General features: G+C 36.4%; 1 protein-coding gene across 1 annotated transcript; it reads left to right on the top strand.

The window, feature by feature from the left end:
- Window positions 1–14,053: 14,053 nt before the first annotated feature.
- LOC136226940 (3-oxoacyl-[acyl-carrier-protein] synthase I, chloroplastic-like) lies at window positions 14,054–24,642 on the top strand. The gene is made up of 8 exons (XM_066015634.1): window positions 14,054–14,504; window positions 15,814–16,172; window positions 16,291–16,722; window positions 18,577–18,750; window positions 20,025–20,138; window positions 21,171–21,272; window positions 22,026–22,092; window positions 24,442–24,642. The coding sequence occupies exons 1-8, from the start codon at window positions 14,336–14,338 to the stop codon at window positions 24,507–24,509; spliced, it is 1,485 nt and encodes a 494-aa protein (XP_065871706.1). The 5' UTR covers window positions 14,054–14,335; the 3' UTR covers window positions 24,510–24,642.
- Window positions 24,643–24,991: the final 349 nt, after the last annotated feature.

The following is a 24,991-nucleotide window of genomic DNA, read 5'->3' as shown; positions in this document are numbered from 1 at the left end:
AGCAAGTCATTAACTTACCACTATTTTTTTTTCATCATGTCAATATCATTACATGTGTCCACAACATACATAATTCATATCTCAACCCAAATTAGTATCATAAGAAATCCATATAGACAATTACACAACACATATCACAGTTCACTCGATTTTAAGTTCATTACCTCTATTATAAATAATTAATTACTAAACAAATATACAATACATCAACAATCAAATAATAAATATATATCAACTATCACTTACCTTGAAATTCAACTACTGATAATAAGTCTCGATCACTAATCATCTATTCTTTTACTGTCTTTTGAAATACTATTTCTTGGTTTTGTCAAAACCAAATGGTAGAGATGTAAAGAATATTGGAGATGTGTAAATATACAAAGAATTAGGTTTTTTTCTTTGTCTCTTATATATAGAGAGAGGGGGGGATAACCGACGTATATAAAAATTGCTCCTTTTATATTTATTACCATATTTATTTAATCATATTAATTATTATATTTATTTATAGTAACTCCTTTAATTAAAATTCTAATTTAATATACCACTATATTTAATTATAATATTAATTAATTGTATAATCAGGATATTACACTTATTTCTAATTAATTATATACCCTAAATCAGGACGTTACATATTATTTAACCTTATTTGATATTTTTTTTTATGTATATCTTGTTAGAGAGAAAAATTTGTAATATTGCTTAATTAGAAATAGGAAAGAGTTCTAAGCTTGATTATTAACCACATCAGTAATCAAATGACTTGGCCATTTTTGACACATAACAAATAAATAAGCGGAGTGGGGATCTTATTGACTTAACCCATTTTGATGCACTAGATTCAATAAGAGGAACATGTACATCACGGATCTCTGAGAGCCATCGAAATAGACCGGTCATCTTCCTTCTTCTTTTTTCATCATTCAGCTCATAGATACTTACTGATTGTTTCCGAGAGATAGGTTGTTCATCGTATACCATTTCTTCGTTGCCCGTTTCTTCGAAGTCAAAATGACCCCAAATAGCTGCTTCATAATTCGGTTCTTCCGGAACATAAAACAGATTCAAGCTAATATCATCTAAACCAGGATAGGATGTGGGGTTGAAATCAGTGATTTTTTTTTGCCTGACCGATGAGTTTCAATTTCAACGGTTGTGTCCACTTCAATGGTGGCATCACAACTTGATTGAATAACATCCCATATCTTCAGAGCTCACGATAATTGTGAATTTCTTGTTCATGATTCAAAATTGACATATAGTGGGATAACATCGCTTGGATTCATCTCGCAATACTCTATGAAGCACTCAACATCACTTGAATCAACAATCGGGACTACTATGCTTGGAACTTTGTTTGGACCGTATGTAGTTTGCATAGTCATACGTACGTCAAATGATGTTGATCAACACAAACATAAGTGTAGACTCTCTCTTGAAGCATTTCCAAGTTGATTTTCATTGAAAGTCGAATCAACTTTGATTCACCCCCCTCATATGTCATGGCTTTTCCTATGGTTTTCTATTGGCCGTTCCACATGATCACACACAAGCAATGATCAGTTGACATACTGCTACTATTAACAAACAAGAACAACACAAGTTAGTGTCAAATAATGTACTAAAGGAAGAAAGAAAATAGGCTTTGCAGACCATGAAACGGTGAACCAGATACTCAACTGCGAATTCGCAGTGATTCGCAAATTATGAATCTGCGAAATATGTGTATGTTCTGGCTTCACGGTTTTATATGATCTGTGAAGCCTATAAGGCTTCGCAATTTGCGATTTTGCGAAGTAAAATGCATACTGTCGGGAAAAATCTTAAAACTCCAAATAAAGGTTCAATACACAAAACTAACTTCAAATACACAAAACCTATGGTTCCAAAAGAATTTATGAATGTAAAATGAACATAATACTTATATGAAGAGCTTTGATTTTGGATTGATATATGAAAAATGAAGGATTCTTAAGGAAGGAGTCTCAATGAATAGTAGAGTACTATTTTTTGAAAGGGTAAATAATTTATTAGTCCATACTTTTTTACATAACACAATGTTTAGTTCTCCTATTTTAAAAAACACATTACAAAGTCTCTATCTTTTATCAATATTAACCATTTGGTCCTTTTGTATATGTTTTTTAGATTTTTAACCGAACATATCTTAGTTTTCAGGATAGCCATGGTACTATACGAAATGGTCATGTTACTCTGTTATTTTCTGTCTGTCTATTTATGCCAAATATAACGGTTAAAAATCTAAAAATAAATAGACATAAGGACCGAAGGGTTAATAATGATAAAAGATAGGAATCTTATAATGTGTTTTTCAAAATAGAAAGACTAAACAGTGTGTTAGGTCAAATTAAGGGAACTAATAAATTATTTACCCTTTTTAAAACTTGGGTTCCCAGTAAAAAAAGGGAAAAAATGTCTAAGTTGTTATATATATATACAAAGGTATTATAGATAATTTCTAAATAAAATAGTATAGATATATAATGTATTTTGTAAGAGCATCTCCAAGAGACTCTTAGAGCATCTCCAACAGCCTCTTAAATTGGCTCTTAAGTTAAAATTTGAGGATGGAGAATGAAAATTTATCTCCAACAGCCTCTTAATGGCTCCTCAAATCACTAACAACATCTCCATCCTCTCTATTAATAGAGAGCATCTCCCTACCTCTTAGTGCCTCCTAACTTTAATTTTTATTAATAATTTATTATTGATGTGTCTCTCTCCTCACACTATTGGTAATGTAACAATAAAGAATAATTTTAATAATAAAATAATAAATAAGGAGTGAATATAAAGAGCATTGTTGGAGATGATATATCTTAGCCACTCTTAAATCACTAAGAGTCAATTATTTATATTATTTATAGAGAGCTCACTAAGAATCTCTTGGAGATGCTCTTAGTGCACTCTCTAAAAATAATATAAATAATTGACTCTTAGTGATTTAAGAGTGACCAAGACATATCATCCCCAACAATACTCCTTATATTCACTCCTTATTTATTATTTTATCATTAAAATTATTAATTGTTGTTATATTTACCAATAGTGAAATGAGAGAGAATTCTCAATAATAAATTATTAATAAAAAATGAGTTAGGAGGCACTAAGAGGTGGAGAGAAGCTCTCTATTAATAGAGATGATGAAGGGGCTCTTAGTGATTTGAGGAGCCACTAAGAGGCTGTTGGAGCTGATTTTTTATTCTCACTCCTCAAATTTTAACTTAAGAGCCAACTTAGGAGGTTGTTGGAGATGCTCTAATGAGTTTAAATATGTAAATAAACTTCTAATTTAGCCCAGTTTTATAAATTTCCCTTAAAAAAGGCTTAATACATCATTTGCATCCTGAACTTGTCCAAAAAGCTTGATTAGCCCACTGAGTTTTCAAAGTGTCTCGATAATCCCATGAACTTACATAAAATGTAATCAATTGATCACTCGATTGCAAAAAAAAAAGTAACTTAAATATGAAAGATATATTCCACGTGTCTTAAAAAAGTAAAACAATCAAGATCGGGGGTATGCGGTTGTAATATTAGAAAATACAAGGTTTATAGTTGAACAAGTAATAACTTTATTTTTAATCTATTATTGAATTATATAATAGCATTTTAAGACATTTGGAATATATCTTCTGCATTTAAGTTAATTTTTTGCAATCGAGTGATCAATTGATTATATTTTAGACAACCTCAGGAGACTAACTGAATATTTTATGCAAGTTCAGGGGGCTATTAAGGCATTTTGAAAATTCAGGGGAACAATCAAACTTTTTAGACAGAGGGCAAATAATGTAGGCCTAATACACAAATAACCCCCTGAACTTGTCCAAATGTTGTAACTGCCTCATCCAACTCTCAAATGTAACAACTTACCCCTTAAACTTGTCCAATTGTAAAACATAACCCCAAATTGAGAATTTTTTACCCCGTACTTGAAGCAACCGTAAAAACGTTTTTTCGGATTCGTATCACGTCAAAGATCTGATTATCACACTCCACGAGTGTTGCAGCTTTTGTATTTCACGTGTTTCTTTAATTGCAGTCTCTGTCAGCAATTTGGAGTTATGTTTTACAATTTGACAAGTTTGAGGGGTTATATTTTATAATTGGACAAGTTTGAGGGATAAGTTATTACAATTGAAAATTCAGAAAAGGGACGGTTGCAACATTTAGATAAGTTCAGGGGGTTATTTGTGTATTAAGGGAATTATAAATGCTTTAAGTTACTATTTTAAGAAAACCCTCACCGGCGTTTGGTATTTTATTGGGATAAAAGTTGGGATAGAGATAAAAGTTGGGATAAGGATAATGATAAATGGTTGGGATAAGGATAAAAATATGATAGTCGAGAATTATTATTCAATGTTTGGTACATGGGATAGGGATGAGGATAAAATAATACATTTTACTATTTTAACCTTATTTAAACTACATAACATTAATTTGAGGGATAAGATGGACTTTTCTATCCTATTAAGATTGCAGGAGCTTATCCCACTTCCTTATACCACCCCCCTCCTGGGTATAGGATTTGAGGGATAAGAAACTTATCCTTCATCCGTCTCACTCTTCTATCTCCCAAACAAACACGAGATAACTTATCTCGTGTTTTTTTATCCCTATCTCACCTCCTATACCCCTTCTAACAAACACCCAGTCAAAGTTGAGGGGTGCATTTAACTCGTTGATGATGACCTAATGCTTCACTTCAGCATTTAATATTTGATTAAAGGTTGAAATTCGCCCCCAAATTTACCATGGAAATCAATTTAGTCCAAATCAATCTTTGGGTATCAACTCAGTTTTTAAGGTTGGTCGAAAATGTTAAATTAACCCAGAATCAAATCAGTCCTAAAAATATAACATAGTTTTGATATCTAAACTTTGTAATGTTTACATATTTATATCTGAAATCTGTTTTTATACTTAAAAAACTATTTATTCTGCGCAACCGCAGAACATTTTGGCTTCGACGAATTACTTTATGTGTCAGTGCAGAATATCTAATTTTGGATAAGAATTAATTGAATTTAGAATTTTAATTATACTATATTATTATTTTATTTTTTTTGTTAATGGAATAATTATATTAGATGATAACAGATGAGAAAAATAAATAGAGGTAAAAATCACAATGATAAAAGAAATCTCTCAAAATAGGAGTATGAACCACGAACAATTAATCCTGAGAGAAACTCCCCGAAACAGAAACAGAAAAAACTTGACTGAACTCTTTAAAATTGTATTAGTGTATTGATATTCTGCACTGATGCATAAAGTAATGTGCCGACAGGAAAGTGTTCTGCGGCTAAGCAAAATATAATAGTTTTTAGGTATAAAAATAGATTTGAAATATCAAAATATAAACATAATAAAATTCAGGTATAAAAAATATATTATATTTTCAGGACTTATTTGATCCGTATTTAGCATTTTCGACCAATTTTAAGAGTTGAATTGATAAAAAAAATTTGGACTAAGGCCATGTTCTTTATCACTTAATTTCAGTAACAATCAGTTCAGTTCAGTTCAGTTCAATTCAGTTCAGTTCAGTTCAGTTCAGCATTCAGTTTCAGCATCCAGTTTCAGTATTCAGTAATTTATCCTTTTTTTTTTGGTAAGAAGGGAAAAGAAAAACAAACAAATAAAAACCTAACCCGGGATCAGTCTAGGAAGACTGACCCCAATCCTATCCTCAAGAAGAAGAGGTAACAGAAAAGAAGGAGGAACGAAAAGGGTAGAAACACCTAACATCCCTCCATGCCCAGCAGCTGCCAAGCGATCCGCCACGCGGTTTTGCTCCCTGTAAATATGGGAGAAGGTAAGAAAATCGAAGGCAGGACGAAGCCTCAAGATGGCTTTAATGAGATTCTGACTCTTAAGACAAACAGCCTGGCTATCCGAAATCCTGTTGATAGCCTCCAAATTGTCAGACTCCACCGAAAGCCTTCTAACACCCAAGCGAATGACGAGTTTAATCCCTGACAAAATACCCCAGCTCCGCAGAAAAGGAGGAGCCCGTACCCAAGTTATGGGTAAACCCAGCCAGCCAGGCGCCACCAGCATCCCGAAGAGCTCCACCAGCAGCAATTCTGTCATTATTAAGACAGAAGCCATCAGTATTCAACTTGACAATCCCTTCTCTAGGCTTAATCCAACCAACTAACTGAACCTCTTTATCCGGGGAAGAGTGAACCAGGGGCCCTCCTTTAAAACTCTTTATAATAACAGAGAGTTTATTGGAGAAGTAAAGCCTCAGGTCAGGAATACGGACAATCTCCTCAGCAAATAACTCTTTATTCCTCCATTTCCAAATTTGGTGACATATAATAGCGAAGAGGATAGCCCCATGCTCCATACTGGCCAACAAACTACCATTAATGCCTTTAGAGAACCAGTCATTATCAGAGAAGGCCATAAAGGAAGGAAGGATGTGGTGAGGAAGGATCCTTTCCCAAACCTTTCTACTATTCGGACAATCCCTCAGAGCATGGCACAAGGTTTCCACATGGCCGCTACATCTGCTACAGGCACCAGAAGCAACCAAGTGTCTTCTATGTCTATCTGCATTAGTGAGGAGCCTGTTTTTTACTCCCAGCCAAAGGAAACTTCTAATGTGGTACGGGACTTTGAGGGCCCAAATGGTCTTCCAAATTTCCAAGGGAGGATCAGCCCTATTAGGGGAAAAAGCTTCATAGGCCGATTTACAGGAGTAAGCACCATTATTAGTCAAGGCCCAGCAGTGTCTGTCCTTATCCTCCTCCTGATTACTAATTTTCACACCTCTAATATTAAGGAGAGTCTCCAGGCTAAAGAAGGAGTCGAACTTAGACCAGATCCAGTCTCCCTCCGAGTCCACCACATCAGCAACTTTCCAGGAGAGGAGAACATTTGGCGGATGGGCGATGCACACCTCAATCAATGGTTTGTCACCAATCCAGGTATCATACCAGAAACTAATGGATCTCCCATTACCCACCTCCAAGCCAATCGCCGTACAGAACTCAGCAAAGACAGCACTAAGCCCTTTCTAGAGGAAGGAACAGCTGACAACCCTCTCCTTCGGGCCACCAAAGATTTTATCTTTCCTATACTTACTGCACAGAAGACGAACCCAAAGGGAGGAGGGGGATTGCCACATTCTCCAAAGGAGCTTCATAAGCAGGACTTTATTATTGTCCTTAGCTTGCCTAATACCAAGACCCCCCCTACTTTTAGGCTGGCAGGCTTCCTTCCAAGGAACCAGGTGAACCTTCCTCCCATCTCCAGACTCTCCCCACAGAAAGCGTCGATTAATTTTATCCAGGTCATTGAGGACCGGCTCAGGGAGCTTACAAGCTTGCATGATATGATTCGGAGCAGCGCAGTTGATAGACTGGACTAAGGTCAGACGACCTGCAAGGGAAAGAGAATTAGCCTTCCAGCTAGCACACAAACCGTTAGACTTGTCCAAAACGTCTTTAAAAGAGGCTTTGGAAACCCTGTCACTATGAAGAGGGACCCCGAGATATTTCCCAAACGAATGAGTCAGGGGAATGCCAGACATCTTACTCAACCTTCTACACAAGCTATTATCCATATTCTTGGAGCAAAGCATCCGGGATTTCTGGGTGTTAATCTTCTAGACAGAGGCCTCACAAAAGCAATCGAGGATATCCATCACAGCCTTAATTTGTTCCTCATTACCCTCCACAAACAGCATTACATCATCAGCAAAGAGTAAATGGGTAACAGGGGGGCAATGTCTGTTGATGGAAACAGGGTGGAGAGTCCCTTTACTCACCGCCTCTTGGATCAGGTGAGACAATCGCTCCATGGCAATAACAAAGAGGAAATGGCTCATAGGATCACCTTGACGAATTCCCCTGGAAGGAGAGAACTCATCGGACATGTCCCCATTGATCATAACTTGGAAAACAGGAGAAGAGATACACTTACTAATCAAATGCCTCCAGTTCTCCGGAATACCAGCTTTGGCTAAACTATCCAGAAGAAAACTCCAGTTTAACCTATCATAGGCTTTCTCGAGATCCAACTTGAGAGCCACGATCCCTTTCTTGCCTTTCTTAATCTTCATAGAATGGACAACCTCCTGGGCAATAACAACGTTATCCATCAATTGTCTACCAGGAACAAAGCTCCCTTGACTCTGGCTGATAATAATCGGAAGGATCTTCCGGATTCTATTAGCCACAATCTTAGTAATAGCTTTATACAAGACATTACAAAGACTGATGGGTCTCATCTGGAGAAAGGAAGAAGGCTTGGCAACCTTAGGAATCAAGACAAGGAGGGTTTTATTAACCAAGCTGATGTCGTTTGAGCCACCAAAGACGCCTAACACAAATTTGTAAATACCCTCTTTCACAGTGTCCCAGTGTTTATGATAGAAACTAGCGGGGATACCATCAATACCAGGAGCCTTAGTGGAACCGATACTGGAGAAGGCCAGATCAATCTCTTTAAGATCAATAGGATGGAAAGCATCATTAATAGCATCCTCCCCCAAACGAGGAAAGGAAATGCCAGATTGGGCACTTTCTAGGTCCACAGCTTCTTCTTTAAACAGGTCTTTGTAGAAATCCAGGGCAAGGCGCCGAATGTCCTCCTCCTCGAAAATCCACTCACCACTGGCGTCTTTAATAGCCTCGATCCTATTCTGCTGTCTCCTAATGATCGTTGAGAGGTGGAAAAACCTGGTATTCCGGTCCCCATCTTGAATCCAAGCCTTCCTAGACTTCTGGAACCACATAAGCTCTTCCTGTCTTAGGACTGCTTCCAACTCATTCTGAAGAGCTCTAAGGTGACCATTTAGGCTATGATCGAAACGAACCTCCAAGCAACGCTGAACACCTTCCATCCTCCTCAAAAGTTTGTTCTTCCTACTGATAATATGGCCAAAAATATTTTTATTCCAAACAGCCACATTCCTCCTGAATTCCTCAGAAGCGAGGAGAACATCAGAGTGGGGAAGCCAATTGCTCTTAACGAAATCCTTAAACTCAGGGTGAGACTCCCAAGCCAACAGATACCTAAAGGGTCTATTACCTTTCAGCCGACTTCCTTTGACCAAATTGATGAGGATAGGGCAATGGTCAGAGTGACGGAAAGGGAGATTAAGCACCTTGATCTCAGGAAACCTATAAATCGCTGCAACATTAGCGTACACCTTATCCAACCTAACGAACACACTATTCCTTTTCCAAGTGAATTTGTGGCCAACAGCTCCCAGGTCAGAAAGCCCGCACATATCCATACTTTGCTTATGATTAAGACACTGGTTCACATAATGATTGCCCCCTCATCTCTGATCACTCAAGAGGGCAATGTCATTAAAATCCCCGGCAACTAACCACGCCTCCACCATGTTAGAGCTAAAAGAATGAAGGATCTCCCACAGCCTTCTTCGGTTAGTCAAAACAGGATCAGCATAGACAAAGGTAATAAAGAAAGGTTTATTACCAGGGTAACACACCTTACTATGGATGAATTGACTATCCATAGTAACAACATCAATATCGACAAGACCTGGCTTCCAAAAGAGCCAAATCCCCCCTGCCCGGCCAGTAGCCTCCGACCTGACGCAATTCCAATTCTTAAACTTGCTAACCACCTCATCTGCTTTGGCTCCACTGACCTTGGTCTCTAGAAGAACAAAGCAGGAAGGGTTAAACTGTTTAATAAGATCATTGACATGAATGCGGGTAGCCTTGCTTGCCGCACCTCTAACATTCCAAACGAAGAAGTCCATCAGAGAGGAAGACTACAGACACAGGCCCAAACCTTAGATCGGGTATTTGTTCGGGGCTCTGGAGAGCCTAGAGGAGGTCCCAGAAGGACCCCTTTTATCCCAAGAGTTCAAGCCAAAAGGGTTCTTTTTAGGTTTCCCCTTAGGTTTCTTCATGTTAGGTTTACTCACTCCTATAGCATTACCAATAGGAACATCACCAGGAGGGTGCAGTATACTGGCCTCCCTACTCACCCCCTTCCCAGCTAACAGGATAGACTGGGGAGTCTCTTTGGCTTTAGCAGAATTAGAGACAAAGAGAGGATTAATAGACTTGCCCATACTAGAGGCATGCTCTACCGACTCCAGGCCAGGCATGCTTAAATCAATCTGCTTATCAGAAGGATCTGAGTCCTGATCTTCCTCCATAGACAAAACTCCAAACCTTGACCCGGAACCCGAGGCTGAGTCCACTCCAGTCTCAACCCCCTTTTTAATATTCGGGGGTCTAACCTTGATCTCAGGAGCGATCTGGAGAGTGGTCATCTTCATACTGATATCCGGTGGATGATTAGAGATAACATTAGCCCGTGGCTTCCTTCTCACTGGCCTCTTGGCAAGCATCCATGGCCCAAAACTCCTTACTTCCTCTTGACTCTTCTCAGCTTCGCCTATTATAGGTTGCATCAACTCCTCCACGTCCTTCTTTCTTTTAGGACAACCCTCAAAGGTATGGCCAAACATACCACATTCGAAGCAGATGTTGTGTATACCTTCATATTCAATATGAAAGACCTTGTTCTGAATACAAAACTGGGAAAGAAGAGGCTTAGCGAGATCAATATCGATACAGACCCTGGCAAACTTGCCTCTTACTGCCCCAATGGTAGTCTTATCAACATGGTGGACTTTCCCAACAAGGCTACCAATCTTGTTCAGGAATCTATCACTGTAGTATTCAAGAGGTAGGCCCGGGAATCTAACCCAAGTAAGGATCCTATTGACAGAGCAATCATGTGGATCAAAATTTGGGACCCAAGGTCTCAAAGCCAAAACATGATTGGAGATAATATACGGACCTCCATTAACAACAACATTGAAATCCTCAGCCCTTGTGAATTTAATGACATAATAGTCATTATCAAGGTCTGTGATAGTAACCTTTCCTTTCTTAGCCCATTGAGCCTGGATCCTCTGGGCAAAGTAATTGAAACTGATCCTTTTCCCCAACACAGTGACGATTAATGCCAATTTCCACTTCGATCTCATGACCCGCTTGTCTTCTGAGGACAAACGGATCCTAGGACACAGTGGGTTATCAGGCACTCCATCCTCAGAGTCGGAATCAGAAAGAAAATCCCCGGAATCATCCTCAAGAGCAACCTCCTCCATCATGGGATCCTCCTCTGACACCCCTAGCACTGTATCCCTCCAGGAGAGGGCTCCCCCATCCTTCTGATAACCTTGCGTTTACTGTCCCTGAAAAGCCTTTGGCCCTGGGGATAAAGCCCCTTCCCTAATAGTCTCAGTAGGTAAACTACTCGAATCCCCAGAAAATCCCGCCTGAGCGGCATGCGCAGCCTGCGCTGCTTGTGCGGCCTGTGCGGCCAGCGCGGCCAGCGCAGCCTGCGCGGCCTGGGCGGCCTGGGCGGCCAGCGAAAGCCGCAAGGCATGGTCTTCCTGCTGGGGAGAGACGGCAGGACCCCCCTGTAGCCCGAGCACCGGAAGCGGCCCCTCCCCCACAGGATCCTAGCGCGCCTCCACCCGTGATAACCAGATCCAGGGCCGCGGCCGCGGCACCATTGCCAACCAGCCCCCGATCGGCCGCCGCGGCCCTAGAAACCCCCAACGGAGCCATCGCCCCCCTAGCGCCACCCATCGAGACCGCCGGATCTGCCTCCCTACCATCCAAACGTTCCGATCTGCTCCTATCCCGAGACTGATTCCTCCGAAAACCGTTGCTCCGCCTCCTCCCCCGAGGAGATCCCTCGGATCGCCCATCATCCGCTTCCGCCCAAGCCTCGTCGAACCCGGAATCACTGCCCCGTCCGCGCCCCGCCTCCGCCAGATCCGCCAAAGGCCAGCCACCCGCCATCACCGACCCTTCCCCCATACCCTTCGAGATCGCCTTGGACATCGCTTAGAGAGAGAGAGAATTCTTGTTATATGTATGCTGTAAATATTACAATAGTAATTTATCCTTATTTATTATATTATAATTATTTATATATAATTTATTATAATTATTTAATTTATTATTATTTATTATATTATTATTTATAGTTTATCATTATCTATAAATTAGATAAAAGTTAAGAAATGATAGTCAAAAAATGATAGTTTATTAAAGTATATATCGTTTAATAAAAAAATTAAAACTAAAGTATGCTTCCATATTTAAAAATTAGAAATTGCACTCAAATTTATCGAATTTATCAATGTTAGAGATAAAATTGCACCATTTTAGATGTTAGGGGTAAAATTACCCATGACCCAAAACGTTAGGGATATTTTTACACTTTAACCCTTAATTAGAATAAAAAGTTAAGAGTTTGTATTCATATAAAAATTTATATTTGATTTCATAGGCTTTAAATTATATGTAAATTTGTGTTTGTATGTAATTTGTATTTTTAATTTAAATTAGACTCGTTTTTATTTAATTTTATAGGCTTTTATCGAGCCAAAATTTTATCAAGCCGAGCTTTTATTTGATATTCAATTTAGTTTTATCTTTAATAATATATTTATTTATTTATTATTGATATTATTAAATTTATTAGAACCATCATTATTATAAGTTTATTAATGTCCAATATTATCAATTAAATTATTTTAAAGTCTAATATCATCATTATTGTTTAGTTCGGTTTAGTTCGGTAGTATTCAGTTAAGTTCAGTAGTATTCAGTTAAATTCAGTTCAGTATTCAGCAGTATTCAGTTCAGTTCAGTTCAGTTCAATTCGGTTCAGTTTTTTTCAGCAATAAAGAATAGAGCCTAAATTGGCCTCCGTACCAACTTTAAGGCCAATTTGAACCTTTATTCCTTAATATTTACTCATATCATATCAGTCTAATTAGAGTAGAGCTTCCAGCAAATTGGAAGACCAAACATCCATAAATTTCAACCATACTATTGGATTAAATGCATTATTGGTCATTGACTTATATGATTGTCTAAAAATGGTCATTTAATTTATCTTAATAAAATTACTTAATTTTTCATTTTATCTCAATTAGGTTACTTCGACGATTTTAGTGATTAAAAAGCAATGGAATGATGGTATAAGTGATACGTCAACATGAATCTACTCAGACATCTGAAGGAAACACACCACGTATGCGTCACCTAACTATCACGTGTCGATTATTTTTATGAAAAAAAATCAGTTTTTTTTTTCATTAAAACAACCGACAAGTGGCTGTCACGTTTTGTTTCGGTCAGATTTAAGCTGACTCATGTTGACGTGTCACCCTTACGATGCCTTTTAACTGCAGAAATCGATGGAGTGACCTAATTGAGACAAAACTTAAAATTGAGTGATTTTCTTAAGACAAATTGAAGTTGAGTTACCATTTTGAGATAACATGTAAGTTCAGTGACCAATGGTACATTTTGAGACAATACTATTGGGTTAAATGCACCATTGGTCATTGAACTTATATAATTGTCTAAAAACGGTCATTCAATTTCAATTTATCTCAACAAAATCACTCAATTTTGAATTTTATCTCAATTAGGTCACTCTAACGATTTAAGTGATTAAAAAGCATCAGAAGGATGGTATAGGTGATACGTCATCATGAGTCAACTCAGACCTCTGACCGAAACACACATGATATCCACGTATGCGTCACCTAGTTATCACGTGTCGATTATTTTTATGAAAAAAATCAGTTTTTTTTCCATTAAAACAACCGACAAGCGGCTGTCACGTTTCGTTTCGGTCAAATCTAAGCTGACTCATGTTAACATGTCACCCTTCGATGCCTTTTAACTTCAGCCACGTTTCGTATCAGTCAGATCTAAGCTTACTCATGTTAACATGTCACCTTTTAATGCCTTTTAACTGCAGAAATCAACGGAGTGACCTAATTGAGATAAAACTCAAAATTGAGCAATTTTTTAAAAATAAATTAAAATTGAATGATCATTTTAGAATAGTGCATCTAACCCCAATATTATTAGCCTTCCTGTTCGTTAACTGTCACATGAAATTAAAAAAAGCCTAAAAAATTGGCAAACTTGTCGGCTATTAATGTCCAAAACTAATTTAGCTGCCGCCAGAACGGTTTAGGCGTTAAGCATTTATATTTCCGAAGCCAAAGATCCAAATTTTGTAGGTGAAAGCGGTTGAAACTTTGTAAATGAATACTCTGCAACCCCCCATCATTTCGCAATCACCGTCAATTTTTTGTTTTTCATTTCCTAAACTATTTCAGTGGCGGATTCTCCAAACCCTAATTAAACCCCCAAACAAAAATCCCCCTTTGTTATTTCCTTCTCTTCCGAACTTCGAAGCTTTAAAATCGTTGGGCTTCGGTTAGAGGTTGAGAGAAAGGAAAATCTAGCCGGAGATGGCAAGCATTGCGGGGTCTTGTTGTTCTTCTTCGAATGTGCTGTTCAGAAGCGGAGAATTAAGAGGCAATGGGGGTTCTCTGGCTCATTACAGTGGGCTTAGAGTTGTGGAGAGTGTGCAAATGGCTCCGCTTGTGAATAGGCAATCTGGATTTGTTTCTGGTTCAGGTATGGAGATTTTTGGAGAGTGTTCTGTTATTTCTTAGGGCTGTAAAAGTTCAAATGTGTTTGGCTCAATTTATAAATGAGCAGAACTGTCTAAATTCATGAACAAGTTCAATTATAATGTTCATTAACTCGCGAGCTTGTTCCATTATAATGTTCATTAACTCGTAAAGCTTGTTCGATTATTTTTATAAACCAGCCGAGCTTGACCACATTTGGAAGCTCCTGACTATAGGTTTATGAACAAGTTTATGATCAAGCTCGATTATAATGTTCATTCATGAACACCCTCGTGGCCAGCTGAGTTATTATAGGTTCGTGAACAAGTTCTTGATCAAGCTCTATTATAGTGTTCATGATCAAGCTCTATGATAGTGTTCATGAACATGCTAATGAGCAAGCTTGTTCCATTATTTTTTTTATAAACGAGCCGAGTTTGATCAAAGTGAAACTCAACTCAAAAGCTCGCGAAGGCTTGATTATAGGTTCGTGAACAAGTTCATGATTAAGTTTGATTATAATGTCTATGAACATGAGCAAGCTTGTTCGATTTTTTTTATAATAGTAGTCTACAAGGAGGGAAATGTAAAATAACGTTGTTTTGTGCTAAAGAAATTTCAAATAAACATAATTAATGAGTTATTCGTGAGCGAAGTTCATGAACAAAATTAACAAGATGCTCACGTAAAAGAACACAAGCAAGCTTGTTCGATTTTTTTTATAATAGTAGTCTACAAAGGGGGAAATGTAAAACAATGTAGTTGTAGGTTTCGAAATTGTGTAGTTTCGTGTTAAGGAAATTTCAAATGAACATAATTAATGAGTTATAAGTTCATGAACAAAATTAACGAGTTGCTCACAAACAAGATGTCGAGGTCGAGCTCGTCAATTTTCTAACGAGCCGAGAATGAACAGATCCAAGTTCAACTCAGCTCGAAATCTTGCAGAGTAGGCTCGATTATAGGTCCGTGAACAAATTCACGATTAAGCTTGATTATAATGTTTATGAATACGAGCAAGCTTTTTCGATTTTTTCTAATAGTAGTCTACAATGGGGTGGTTTTTTAGGTTTCAAAACTATGTAGTTTTGTGTTAAAAAATTCAAATAAATATAATTAATGAGCTATTTGCAAGCGAAGTTTACGAACAAAGAGCTGCTCACGAACAAGATGTTAAGGTCGAGCTTGTCAATTTTCTAACGAGCCGAGAATGAGCAGACCCAAGTTCAACTCGTCTCGATTACAGTCCTTATTATGTGAATTGTGGTGTCATTTTATCTTGAATTTAACTGAAACTTTTTCACTATGTTCAGCTACAAAATCCAGGACCATTAGAGCCATGGCTTCTCCTACAGTTTCAGCTCCGAAAAGGGAAACAGACCCTAAGAAAAGAGTCGTGATTACCGGAATGGGATTAGTATCAGTTTTTGGTAGTGACATTGATACATTCTACAATAAACTCCTTGAAGGTGAAAGTGGCATTAGTCTAATAGATAGGTTTGATGCCTCCACCTTCTCTGTCCGGTTCGCGGGTCAGATCCGTGATTTCTCTTCTAAGGGTTACATTGACGGTAAAAATGATCGCCGGCTTGATGATTGTTGGAGGTACTGTCTGGTTGCTGGTAAAAAAGCCCTTGAAGATGCCAATTTGGGATCTGAAGTCCTTGAAAATGTAAGTCACATTCTATGTTGCATGGAAACTTTGATTTTAAGCGTTTGTTTTGTTCGATTAAATCCGATACTTGTAAATTCGAGTACTTTTTCTTACATTACATACATGAATGTTGCAGATGGACAAAACGAGAATTGGGGTGCTTGTAGGAACAGGAATGGGAGGGTTAACCGCATTTAGCAACGGAGTTGAAGCTCTAATCCAAAAGGGATACAAGAAAATAACACCGTTTTTCATCCCGTATTCAATAACGAACATGGGTTCAGCATTGTTAGCTATTGATACGGGATTAATGGGACCAAATTACTCAATCTCGACTGCTTGTGCAACTGCGAACTACTGCTTTTATGCAGCGGCTAATCATATCAGAAGAGGCGAAGCTGATATAATGGTAGCCGGTGGAACGGAGGCTGCTGTTATTCCAACTGGGGTTGGTGGCTTTATAGCTTGTAGAGCACTTTCTCATAGAAATGATGATCCGACAAAAGCTTCAAGACCTTGGGATAAAGCTCGTGATGGTTTCGTTATGGGCGAAGGATCTGGCGTTCTGGTAATTCACATTTTCATTTTCTTCCAGTGGTTCATTTTAGGACTTGAAGTTTGTGTTAGGACTTGACTTGATGTTTGCGAATTCGGTTGCTATTTTGTTTTAGGACTAATGTAGAATCTAGATTATTAAATACGTCCTTAACTACATTCAGGAGGGGCGGAACTAGGGGGGTTATAGAGGGTTTACTAACCTGCTAGAATTGTCCTTATATGCAGCCTATGCTGACGGGAACTCTGCCCTTGAAGGGGCCTATTTTAGAGCCCTGCATCTGAATTCCGACCCCTAACTATTCTGCCTTCGTTCTGTAACTTAGTGCTTGACGTTGGACATGACATGTTATCCATATTGCCGTTTCAACATGCTTTTGATAATTGTTATGGGAGAAAGATCTGGCGTGCTGGTAATTCACGTGTTCATTTTCTGCCGGAGGGTCATTTTAGGAACTTGAAGTTTGCAAATTCGGTTGCTAATTTGTTTTAGGACTAATGTAGAATCTAGATTATTAAATTTGTCCTTAACTACATTGAGCAGGGGCGGAACTACGTGGTTATAAAGGGTCTACTGAAGTTATAACCCGCTAGAATCGCCCTTAAGAGGTGTTATGCAGCCTATGCTGACGGGAACTCCGCCCCTGAAGAGGCCTATTTTAGAGCCTTCCATCCGAGTTCCGACCCTTTACTATTCTGCCTTCGTCCTGTAACTTATGTCCCTTTTCAACATGCACTTGATAGTTGTTGAAATTTAGATCGAACTTCACCGTTGAAGTTAATCTAATGTCTGATCACCTAATGTTTGTCTAACTTTGGATGTGAAACATTGTATTTAGTATTCCACGTTGATTAGCTATAATGTCAATATACGTTAATTAAAGTTCGGTAAGGGTAAGTCTATCCATTTCCAAGGCTCGGGAGTGAAATTTACAGATCGAATATCCATTGGAGACTTGAACCCTAAACATATCGTGCAAGGGTTATAGAGTACCACTCGAGCTCAACATTCTGTTCTCACGAGTCACAAGCTTGTTAACGAACTCATTCACGAGTTTTAGCTCCCCTTTATAGAAATATTATTATTGAAAAGGCCTAATACATCCTTAGTTCCCCAAGTTGTCCATCCTGAACTTCAAAACGTTACAACTAACCTCCTCAACTTGCTTATTTGGAACAAATAACCTCTCAATTTGCTTAATTGGAGCAAATAACTTCTCAAGTTGCTTAATTGGAACAAATAACCCCTGAACCCAAAAAAACACTCAACATAATATTACATCAGAAATAAAAGATTTCCAAAATGTCGGTTGAAATCTACTGATACATTAACAAATGGGCAAAAAAACTTACAAAATCACAAATATTAACCTATTTGAGGGCTTATTTGTTCCAAATAAGCAAGTTGAGGAGAGTAATTGTAACATTTTGAAGTTCAGGGGTCCGTTGCAGTTTTTGGACAACTTGAGGGGGTTGGGGATATATTAAGCCAATTAAAAAATAAACAAAGTTTGCTCACTGGCCTGTTCATGAATGAACATTATAATCGAGCTTGTTCATGAACCTATAATTGAGCTTGCTCGTGAGCTTTTGAGCCGACCTCCGCCGTGCTCGAGCTCGGCTATATCAATTGAACTGAACACTAAGCCACTCATGAGTGGCTCGGTTCATTTACAGCCCTGCTCGGGCCAGCCCTCTCTTCCAAAATTGTTATTTTTGGGGCAGAATGCAGCCAAAGTTGCACAACAATGTTAAATGGCAGTCTTATTAGATTGAATTTAGAAAGAAATACATATCCTCATAATCTACATTAGCTTCTCTATGAGTTAACCTTAATTGTGTTTAATTATGTTATAATTTGAAACAGATAATGGAGAGCTTGGATCATGCTTTGAAAAGGGGAGCTAATATAATTGCAGAGTATTTAGGAGGAGCTGTAACTTGTGATGCTCATCATATGACTGATCCTAGGGCTGATGGTTTGGGAGTTTCTTCTTGCATATCCAAGAGTTTAGAGGATGCTAAAGTTTCCCCGGAAGAGGTAACACCGCAAACATTCTCTGTCCGTTTTATCGGGGTTAAGGATTGGTTTATTGTAGTTGGTAAAACAATATACAAAATCGTGATTTGTTGTAAACTATTTCAAGGGTAGTCAACTCATCAGTCCGAGAGTTTACAATCCCCCCAACAGTCGGCAAAAAAGAAGAAAAAATAATAAAAACAATCCAGTCTAGTAAGGTGGTTTTACTTTTTTTTTTTAAGTGATTTCGTCGGCAATTTCTGTCGGTATTTACTTAAAAAGGGGCAAGCTTTAGGGGTAAATTACACCCATGGCCACTGAATTTTACTCATTTTTACGGTATGACCACTAAACTTCAAATCATAACATAAAAGCCATCAAATTTTACACTTTCTAACATTATGGCCACTAAATTCTAATTAACGCCCAAAATGACCTTTAACGACCTCAAAATGAAAATGTTTAAGAATTAAAGTTGTTTAGAACTGCATTTACCATGAAGCAACATTTTTTATTTTCCAAAATCACCATTTCTAGAGCTCTCTCTCTTTAAAAATTCATTTTCTCTCTCCTAACCAAACAACACCTAAATGACCCCAAAATGAAAGTTTTGAAGAATTAGTGTTGCTTATATTATCATCAATTCTTGGAATTTTTTATTTGAGGCCGTCAACGGTCATTTTGAGGCATTGATTGAAGTTTAGTGCATATAATGTTAGAAAGTATAAAGTTGTGGTTTTTATGTTACATTTTGAAGTTTAGTGACCATATCGTGAAAATGAGTAAAGTTCAGTAACCATGGGTGTAATTTACTCCAAACTTAGTTAGGATTTACGTCATAGGGGCCTTATGATAGAAACTCTAACCCAGTTTTATCGTTTTTAAGTGATTCCGTCGGCAATTTTTGTTGGTATTGGCTTAAAAACGGGCAAACCTGAGTTAGGATTTACGTTATTGGGATAAAATTAAACAGGAGTTTCTACCGTAAAGATAAAATTGATCTTTCCCAATAACACCTCAAACATTCTATGTCGGTTCTTATGGTACGAAACAGAGTTTTGTACCCTTATGATAGAAACTCTGACTCAGTTTTACCGTTTTTAATTGACTCTGTCCGTAATTTTTGACAGTATTGGCTTAAAAACGGGCAAACTTGAGTTAGGATTTACATTGTAGGGATAAAATTAAATTGGAGTTTCTACCGTAAAGATAAAATTGACCTTTCCGAATAACTTTTGGCGGCAAACTTGAGCTTTATCGTGATATTAAATCTTGTGTGAATAATGATGTTTCAGGTTAACTATATTAATGCTCATGCAACTTCAACATTAGCTGGAGATTTGGCTGAGGTTAATGCAATCAAGGGAGTCTTTAAAGACACTTCAGAGATTAAGATGAATGGAACTAAGGTAACTTAACTCTTTGCATAGAAATGCGAGACCGGTTCACCTTTATGTTGCACAAACACTTCTCTTTAATAGCGATTTTAAGTTTCGTGTTCGTTTAGTGTCTGTTTTTGTTTGAAGGCTATTTTATGAAGGTCATGTTTTAGAAATAATGTTTCTCGATTTCCGTGTGTGTCCTTGTCCGTGAAACATATGTTTACCTTTGAAATGGAAATACTTGACCAATTTAGTCCCTAGAAGTGGAAGCATAGGCTAATTATATTGTGAAGTTAGAAGAAATTGACAATAAATGGGATAAGGTGTAAAAAAGTACTCCTAACTCTAACAGTTAAAGAGTAATTTTACCCCTAACGTCTAATGAATCTTGTCATCCCACTGCATATTTCGTCGAATTTAAAAATATTACTCTAATTCTACTATAAAATTTTACTAACATAAAAAGTACAAAAATAAAATTACTCAAAATACAATTGTCTAACTTTGCAAATTACTCAAAATACAATGTCTAACTTTGCAAATTATTCAAAATACAATGTCTAACTTTGCAAATTAACTAAAATACAAGTATTATTTGACCGAAAAATTGACTCACAAATCCTTCTAACTACAAATTTTACAAAGGACAGAACCTTTGTTTTTAAACTTTTAAACCAAGGGAATGGTCTTTGCAAATCGGCCAAACTACATTATTTATTTCTGTACTTCCTTCAACCAGATTTTAGAACTAACTAATATGCAACTGATATATCTGTGTTTTTTTTAATGATGTTTGAATTTGATTCAATTTGCCATAGTTAGGGGTAAACTTGCTCTTGACCCCTAATGTAGGGGTAAAGTTGTATCATTTTAGACGTTAGTGGTAAAATTGTTCTTAACCGTAGTCGATGTTAGGGGTATTTTCGTACCTTATCCCACAATAAATTGATGAATTGAAGGTTAAATTAATTTTTTTTCTTCTAATTTTATTGAGCAATCTAATCTTGTAACTAATGTTCCTAAATTATATGGTCTCACATGTTATGTGGTTTATTTTAGTCAATGACTGGACATGGGCTTGGAGCAGCTGGTGGACTAGAAGCCATAGCAACCATAAAAGCTATTACTACAGGATGGGTTCATCCAACTATTAATCAAGATGTAAGTTTTTTTTTTATTATTTTTTTTTGTTTTTTTTTTTTATCAATTAACACCCAAATCATTTAAAAATAAGGTAAATAAGTTATTAGTCCCTACATTTTTACGTAACACACTGTTTACGTAAGTCATCCTATTTTGGAAAACATATTATAAGGTCCCTATCTTTTGTCACCGTTGACTCTGGTCTTTTTGTCTACTTCTTTTAGATTTTTAAGCAATCGTATATTAGCTTTTAGGAACCTGTTACTCTATCATTTTCTATCTGTCTAAAGAAAATAGACAGAATGTTAACAGTGACAAAGAATAGAGACATGCTTTACTTAAAAAAGGAGATGATTAATAAACTATTTATCCTTAAAAATATGATTAAAGCACTAGTTGGCAATGTTTTGCCCCTAATCTATTATTTGATAACATTTGCTCGCTGACCAGACTAATTCAAATTGTCAGTCTTTGCCCCTACCTATTATTTGGTTACATTTGTCTTGTGATTTATATAAAAATTGTGAAATCTGAACCATTCACAAGGGTTGAGATTTCATCAATTCTGAATAGTTCATGGGGGCAAATGTTACCAAATAATAGGCCAGAGGGAAAAAATAAGCATTTTGAATAGGATCAAAAGGATAACGTTATCAAATAATAGATTATGGGTCAAAAACAACATTTTAGATAAATCTAAGGACCGAATAGTACTTTAAGCCTTAATAATAGAATTGAGATGATGATTTTATTTTTTTCTAATCTTTGTAGAACTTGGAGCCTGCTGTGACAATTGATACTGTTCCCAATGTGAAGAAACAACATCAAGTTAACGTTGGTATGTCATTTTTGCTTTTACAGAAATAAATAGTAAATTGTCTTGTGAAATGGGTAAATTGCACTGATGATCCTTGAAGTTTGGGGTCGGTTTTAAAAATGCTTATTTTGAGGGCTTATTTGTTCCAAATAAGCAAGTTGAAGGGTTAGTTATATAACGTTTTGAAGTTGAGGGTCAGTTGCAGTCCGAGGGTTTGGGATATATTAGGCCTTATATATAAATAAAAAGGCTTAATATATTTGTTACTCTTCTATTTGGCCAAAAACTTCAACTGTCGCTTTTAACTTTTTAAGTTCCAAATGACCTCTTATTCTTATCCAAAATTGATAACGTTCTATTCTTTTTGAATTCCATCCAATAAGTTTATATTCTTATCCAATTGCATTCAAGAACCCGTTCGTTTTTGAATTCCATCCAATAACATCATATTTTTATCCAATTTATCCAATTGCATTCAAGAACCCGTTCTTTTTGAATTCCATCCAATAACATCATATTTTTATCCAATTGTATTCAACAACCCCGTACATTTTGAATTCCATCCAATAACCCATATTCTTATCCAATTACATTCTATAACTCCTTGAACTTTGAAATGTTCATAATATTTTTTGTTTAATTACATTTAATAACTCCAAATCCTGAACCCTGAATATTCAAAATGTTCCTAATTATTTATCAGTGGGCATTTTCTTTTTGACACGTGGTAAACACTTTGACACGTGGTGGAGTGTCTTCCACTTTCTGCATTCAATAAATTCTATTGAAAAATAGGGGGCTATTAAATGCAATTGGATACGAATAAACAATAATTTGGAATTTTTGAAAGTTTTTTAAAAGTTTAGTGAGGAGTTGAAGTTTTGGGCCTCTGGATAACATGTAGGGATGGGAATGTATATTATACCCGCGAGTACCCAACACTATAAGATCATAATGAGATTATCTGTACCCGGTATAAAAGGGTATAGAGTCAAAAAAAAGAAAAAAAAATCCCATGACGGGTATGGGAATAAACCCCAGGTACCCGTTGTCCGTCATATATTTCATTTTCATCCATTGATTTTAACCACTAAACCAATTTATTTTTATTTATTAAGGTTGATTTAGAATTTTAGAATTTAAAATATTTGTTAAATTTGTAGATGAATTATTTATGGACAGGTTATTAAAGGCATAACACTCCTTTGGATCCTTAAACTAAAACTTCAAAGTCAATTAGAACCTTAAAATATCAAAATCATCAATTAAGTCCCTAAGCTACGCAAAAATCATTAACCGAGTACTCATCCCTATCATAAAATCAGAAACTGTGACTATTTGGTAATCTCTGTGTTGGCTCAAAATGGATTTGGAGAAGATGGTCTTAAACTGTTCAACGGGATAATTTTCGACGAAGACTCAATTGATGATTTTTGTTTATAATGTGGATTTAATTGATAATTTTTGCTTATTAATGGACTTGATTGATGATTTTGATAGTTTAAAGTGTTAATTGACTTTAAAATTTTAGTTTGAGGAGCTAAATAGATATTATGCCTTTATTAAATTTATCTTTGTTTTTTTGTACGGATCCTTAACCGAGTAAAGGTATCCGCAATTTAAATGAGACGAATATGAAATATATCCGTTAGAATAAGGGTTAAATGCATCATTGGTCACTGAATTTACATGGTTGTCTCATATCGCCACTCAACTTCAATTTGTCTCAATAAAATCACTCAACTTTGAGTTTTGTATCAATTAGGTCACTCTAACGATTTCAGTGATTAAAAAACATCGGAATGATGACATAAGTGACACGTCAATATGAGACAACTTAGATTTCTAACCGAAATGACACATGACATCCACATATGCGTCACCTGGCTATCACGTGTCAATTATTTTTATGAAAAAACAAATAAAATTTAGTTTTTTCATAAAAAAATACCCGATATGTGGCTGTCACATTTCGTTTCTGTCAGAGATTTGAGTTAACTCATGTTGACGTGTCATTCATATCATTATTTCGATGCGTTTTAACCACTAAAATCGTCGGAGTGATCTAATTGAGACAAAACTCAAAGTTGAGTGATTTTATTGAGACAAATTGAAGTTGAGTGACCATTTTGAGATAACTATGTAAGTTCAGTAACCAATAATGCATTTAACCCGTTAGAATAATGAGACGGATACAAATAATTAAAAAATAAACGGATAAAAATTTGACACTACGTATGGGTATCCTACCATCTCTAATAACAGATGTATTAGGCGAATTATTAATTAAAACTATTGAAGAATTGATGTATTGATTAATTGTTTATATTCTCCATAAATGTTGACAGATTTGATTTGATTTTAATTCAGGAATCTCAAATTCATTCGGGTTTGGTGGCCATAATTCTGTGGTTGTTTTCGCTCCTTATTTACCTTAACTCCATAAAATTTACTGTTTATTTCAAATTTTTTTACCGGTCCTGAAAATTTTAAAGGGATTAAGATGTACCAATTTAATTAATGTATTCCTCAAGTGAATAAAATAAAAGTACTCATTTTCTTTCTTTTACCTATTATCTTCTTTTATGCAATTATTATAAGATAGAGACTATGATTATTTTGTATGTTTTCATTGCTATGCTATTTTCTAACGTATGCTAAAATCTGTCAGTTGGAAACCGGAAAGTCCCATAATGTTTGCAGTTCTCAGGTGTTCAATTTTTTTCTCTCAAAAATCTCTCTGCCACGTTAGCATTTTAACATAGTTTGATTCCTCTAACGACGCAAACCACATGGTTTGGTTTGTAACAAAAAAAATATAATCAAAGATATCGATCTGTAAAAATGTGAAACCACATTGTTTTATTTGCAATTATTCATATTATTGTTTTATGTGTATATATAATATTTATTTTGGTTA

Source organism: Euphorbia lathyris, chromosome 4, assembly GCF_963576675.1.
Source record: "Euphorbia lathyris chromosome 4, ddEupLath1.1, whole genome shotgun sequence".
Lineage (NCBI taxonomy): Eukaryota > Viridiplantae > Streptophyta > Magnoliopsida > Malpighiales > Euphorbiaceae > Euphorbia > Euphorbia lathyris.
Note: the sequence above shows the minus strand (reverse complement) of the source record. Positions and strands in the feature narration are given on the sequence as shown.

Coding starts and splice junctions, on each gene's coding strand:
- LOC136226940 (XM_066015634.1), top strand. CDS start 14,336: ATGGCAAGCATTGCGGGGTCTTGTTGTTCTTCTTCGAATGTGCTGTTC. Junction 20,139..21,170: donor TTAAGATGAATGGAACTAAG/GTAACTTAACTC, acceptor GGTTTATTTTAG/TCAATGACTGGACATGGGCT. Junction 22,093..24,441: donor ACAACATCAAGTTAACGTTG/GTATGTCATTTT, acceptor ATTTTAATTCAG/GAATCTCAAATTCATTCGGG.